Below are 5,349 nucleotides of genomic sequence, written 5' to 3' on the forward strand. Positions count from 1 at the left end.
GTAGGAAGTTCCAGTCAAGCTCAATGACCAACCCTTGCTTTGAATGGTTTTGCTTGTGTTTCTGATCTCTAGTTCCATCCTAAGTTGATGCCTCAACTTGCAAGTTTACACATTGTTAATGAGACACGTAACAAAATGTATAGGGTGGCAATGGTGCTCTAGCTTTAGCTGGTGAGTATGGGTTGAGTTTGATGGGTGCATAAGTTCAAATCCTGGGCTGCATTTCTCCAACGGCATAATAATAAGTCTATTCATGCCTAAATGTGCTCGAGGGTACATTTGCTATATGAATGCATGAATTGATTGCCCCACACACACACACACACACAGAGAAAGATCTTATATAAAGATTTAAAAGTAGACATGCCTCTTAGGCACAAAAAAAGGTCAGATTTACATGGCTGAACCTTGTCAAGCCTCCTCTTTTTGAGGAAGAAAAAATCAGCACAAGTTTAGCCTGTGAGTGTTAGCAGCAGTGGAGTAAGTGGGCAACTTGAGCTGGTGTCATCAATATAATCAAACCACCCGAGCATTGTGACCACTTGAACAATGAGCTCTTTATTGCTGGAAAGCCCATGCTAGACTCAGCATTAGAGAGCTAATTGGGCCCTAATCAGAGACTAAGTGAATTGAGGGCCCCTAATCAAAGGACTTATTATGTATATTTTTGTAGATGATTGAGTGAGTTGTGTGCCAATTGCTAGATCTCATATTAACCCAAGTTCTTTACCAGTGAATTCAACCCGTGCCATTGTTCTCTCTTCTTCTTTTCCTTCCACCATTAGTGTAATTGTCCAAACTTGGGAGGTTGTTACCTGGCCTGTACTCAACAGAGGATTGGGACACTCTCATCAGTCCTGGACATGATGGTTTAACATGCAATTTCTCTGTCATTGCATCATCATCATATTCACAACCGTGAACAGAGAGGCAGTGGCAATCTTGGACACAGCTGGCTGTGGAATCATCTGAAAGACGAGCAAACTTCAGTGGATCATGTTCTATGGGAGTTGAGGTGCTCCACATTCTCCAATTAGTAGGCAGCTGTGTGACCACTCTCAGCTGGAGGTCTGAAGATGGTGATCTCAAAAATGATGCCAATGATAGTGATGAAGAAGGTGATCCTGACACTGACAATGCAGGCACTGGCTGTGTGGATGTTGATGCTGATGTCAGTGATGTGCGCACATATATTGGCTGAAGCGTTGAACTGGGAGATGTTGGAGCAACAAGATCAATGACCAACTCCTCCATGAGCTTGTAACAGTTCAAAAACTGCTCCTGCTGCAGGTATCATATTACAGATAAGTAACTTCAGAATGCAAAGCTCGTGAGATGCATGTAGGAGATTTGCAGGATATGTAACCCTCAATAGATCAGCAATCATCAAAATATACATGCTAAGGTGTAAACAAACCTGCATGTGCGATAAATCTAATAACACAAGTGTCAACTTTATTCAAGCCAAGACACACTCAGGAGAATATAAATGTCAGGACAACAAAACAAGCACTTGTACATTATGAGTTCTCATGAAATGTTTAATTATGACATTTTAGCAAACTCACATTATCTTGGAGTATCAATTTAGCAGCAGCTGACCGCTTGAAGTCATCAGTCTGCATGGGGACGAGCTCTTCCAAAGCACAGCAGATGGCAGTTGCAGCAAGTATGGATGGGCAAACATTCACAAACTCTGCTTCTGTGAAAAGAGACAGTACCAGCTGCTTAGTTTACTTTAACAGCATGTACAGAATCCTGACTGATCTAGTGGCTATCCCCATTTTTCATTTTGCTCCGGGTCTACCAATAACAAGATCAAGACATATACAATCATTATCTTGCAGACATATAATACACCATTTATCAAAAGATTACGGTTTACTCACCTTGCAAAGCACCAAGAACTAGCTCCATTATTCGGGTTGATAAGGGCTGATGGAGGAGCATGCTTACTTTCACTTCACAGAGTGCCAACTCCAAAAATGAAACTGGTGTGATCGACCTCAGTTTCCATCCCAAAGAGCTCAAAACTACCAATTCCATCCTCTGGACCGTTACTGGATCAAAAGCATTTTCCATTGAACCACCCTGCTGTGATGACAATTTGAGACAATTCAATTCACATTGGCCACCTACAGATAAGGCATGCTATGATTGATAAACTCAATCAGGCATTCTGCTGACCTGCAGATCAATTATCTGTGGAACAACCACCTCTTCCATTTTGGCAGCAATGGAAAGACAAGCTACAGCCAGAAGCTCAAACATCCATGGTGCCCAAGCCTGTGGGATCAGAGAGGATGAATTTACGAATCTGCATATTGATCGAATCAAAAGCCTATGAATTGCACACAAATGCGAGGAGGTGTGCATAGGATGTGCTATGAATATTGTGTTTGTGAGAAGGGTTTTCAGGTACATACCTTGGATATGTTCCTGGCAAGATATCTATCGAAATAATTGACAGCCAGTGTAGTTGTTAAGGGGCTGAAATTGAAGTGGCTTTGAGCCTGATGACAAGGTAGGAGATTATTAAGTATCAACATTGATTTATCATTTTAGAATATTATACCCATGGCACCTAAAAGCATTAAGCAAATCACTCATATTGTTGAATGTGCAATCAATAATGTTGGCATATCTTAATAAATGCATGCTTTAATGTTACCGTAAACACCGTTAAACCCCCCAATAGTGCATCATCCCTGCCATGTGGGTGCTTAGAATTGAATATGAGGCTATGGACAAAGATTCTCCTAAATGTATCAGTTGGAGCATTCACAACAATGCAAGCATACCTGAATGGAACAAGATGGCCTTGCTAAAGTATTTCCTACTTCATATATATTTCAAGCCCTTATAACTCAGTGGTAGAGGTATGGCATCGCAAGGCATAAGACATTATGAGGCGAAATGAACTATATGTATGAGGGTTGCTTTAGATTATGAGGCATGAGCCATTATGAGGCTGAATGAACTCTATACATATGAACTGGTGTGCAAGTATTCCCCATTGATGGATGCTAATTAAGAGGGCCCCATGGCTGCAAGAAAGCTTGATGTGAAAGGGGCAGCTTGGGTTTGCTATAATACCTCAATGAGCCACTTGATTGCTTTGCACCGGGCACTGCGGGCGCCATTAATCTGGAGCAAGGCGGCGAGGTAGGGCTGGCCAGGCATGCAATCCACCTCCTTGAGCAGCATGGCGTCCACTTGAATCATGTCCTCGAGAGGCCCAAATGAAGAGGAGGCGGAGAAGAAGCCAATGACTGTGCAATTAGTGGGGGGATATTGGGTAGAGGAGGAAGATATGGGGCTACTATAATTACAACTACTACTGGGAGTAGTCTCAGCCTCAGTATTAGTGATAGCAGTATCAGTGCTAGGGGTGGCCTGATCAATGCGATCGATCCACGGGCTCCAGCTGATTTCTTCTTCACAGAAGAGAAGATCCATGGCCATGTTTACACACCTCTCTTTCTCTCTCGAGGAAGAGGATCTACTAATAGAGAAACATGGGATGTACAGAGAGACAGAGAGAGAGAGAGAGAGAGAGAGAGAGAGAGAGGGCACCTGTACTGAGATATAATATCGCCTCCCTCACTTCATATAGGCTATTTAGAACTCTTCTTTAATGAACTCTGCCTGCACCCTCATGGACATAGAATTAACACAGAAGACAGACACACACATGCTCTCTCTCCCTCTCTTTCTCTCTCTGTCAACTCTCTCTCCGCGTCTCCCCTCTCCAGCTTTGCCCCTCCCCTCTCCTTCCCAAACTTCAAAGAGCAAAAGACGATTAGCTTGCCAGCATGCAGGAAGGCAAGGACATGGGAGGAGGGGAGAAGTGTGAATGTGAGTGATTGATGGGATATATTTTGCAGAAAAGAGGGGGGCTTCCCCTCCTGTTGTGGCTGATGTGTCGCTAGATTTAGTAGGGGCAGGGCGCACAGAGAGAGAGAGAGAGAGAGTGTGTGTGTGTGTGCATTTATTGAGGCATGACTGAAGAAAAAAGAGAGACGAGGGGTTGGTTTCTTTGGGGATGCTCTTGAATGAAGAAGAGAAAAAAGAGGTGGGTCTCTTTGCTCTCTTCACACAGATTTGCTTGTTAGAGGTGGTGGGTAACGTGGGGGCCAATGCTGAGGGTAGGGACCCCTTCAATGGCAATAACTTCATATTACACACATTAATACCATGGCTCAAAAATTAAACTTGTAAGAGCAACTTCCCATGAGCACCAATCTTGGGGACAACCAATGGTGGGAGCTGCAACAAATATTAGGGCTCACTATTGGAAATTCAACTTCATAAGATGTTGGCTTAAACGGCAAAAGTACTAGTTCAACAAGTTGTTTCCTTTAGTTTTCACAAGAATCTTGGCAAATATAGGATGGAAGAGGTGTTGAAGACACTCTATTCGGCAATGGAGACCCTCCACAAAATGTGGAGCAAGTGCCATCAGTTCTATAGGGCCAAAATTTTGGCCCTCTAGAATGGAGATTTTTGGAGAGTGCTCAAGAGATGATTTTTGCCCCTTACACCATGTGAAAAAAGATCATGCAAAACTTCATCAGATATTTTCGACAAAAATGAAAGAGATTGGCTCTAATGTTCTTCACAAGAGGGCATGTGAGCCAATCCCACAAAGCTCATGTATCATATGTGTCATAAAGTAGCATTAGAGCCCCTTCATTTTTGCCAAATACAATAAGTCTTGGAAGGTAGATAGAGAAATGTGTGATCCATAACCGAAAATGAATGCACTTATGGACAAACACTTTGCTCCACAATGCTTGGTCGACACCCTCATTGACTCAAGCTATTAGTAAGCACTATTAAACCTTCAAGATTCTTGCACCCCATCAGGAGCCCCTCTCATGGAGCACTAGTGCTCCCTTCCCACCCAAGCCAAAGTAGGACCACACCACAGCCAACTTGTAACCTCGAGTCTTTGTGATGTAGCATGGTCTTTTCCCTCCAAAGTTACCATAAATGTGAATATTTTACTTTGAAAGTTTAGCTAGGTGTGGCACCAACCTCATGGTGCACGAAGGAAACACAAAATTTGCTTCATTGGGGGGACTAAGACTCCCTTCCACCTAGTTTATCAAGGACTAAGAGTTCCTTCCCACCTAGCTTGATGAGCGCAAAATAAATATTGCAGATGCCATAATGAAGGTATTACACAACAACAACAGTGAGGATACAATATTCCTAGAGATTAGTAGTAATTCAATAGTAGCTTTGAGAAAATGAGGATGCTTACCAAACATTTACAAATAATAGCTTATTTGTTAAACACAAAGTGTGTAGCCTAGGTGGAAATGACCATCATTAATGTGGAGC

The 5,349-nt window shown here is 42.7% G+C and overlaps 1 protein-coding gene across 4 annotated transcripts; it reads right to left on the reverse strand.

Annotated features, from left to right (window-relative positions):
* Nucleotides 1-329: 329 nt before the first annotated feature.
* On the reverse strand, nt 330-4,009 carry LOC148032756 (cyclin-D1-1-like). 4 transcript variants are annotated; one of them, XM_087683429.1, is made up of 6 exons: nt 3,097-4,009; nt 2,427-2,513; nt 2,188-2,286; nt 1,890-2,091; nt 1,569-1,702; nt 330-1,281 (listed from the first exon to the last, which is right to left on the reverse strand). In XM_087683429.1, the coding sequence occupies exons 1-6, from the start codon at nt 3,463-3,465 to the stop codon at nt 739-741; spliced, it is 1,434 nt and encodes a 477-aa protein (XP_087539555.1). In that variant the 5' UTR covers nt 3,466-4,009; the 3' UTR covers nt 330-738. The 4 variants fall into 4 exon arrangements, with proteins under 4 accessions (XP_087539555.1, XP_087539554.1, XP_087539553.1 ...); XM_087683428.1 differs by having other exon boundaries at nt 1,890-2,094; nt 3,097-4,008; XM_087683427.1 differs by having other exon boundaries at nt 330-1,284; nt 3,097-4,006.
* Nucleotides 4,010-5,349: the final 1,340 nt, after the last annotated feature.

Source organism: Lygodium microphyllum, chromosome 8, assembly GCF_053477565.2.
Source record: "Lygodium microphyllum isolate KBCC chromosome 8, Lygodium_microphyllum_v1.1.10, whole genome shotgun sequence".
In the NCBI taxonomy this organism is placed as follows: Eukaryota; Viridiplantae; Streptophyta; class Polypodiopsida; order Schizaeales; family Lygodiaceae; genus Lygodium; species Lygodium microphyllum.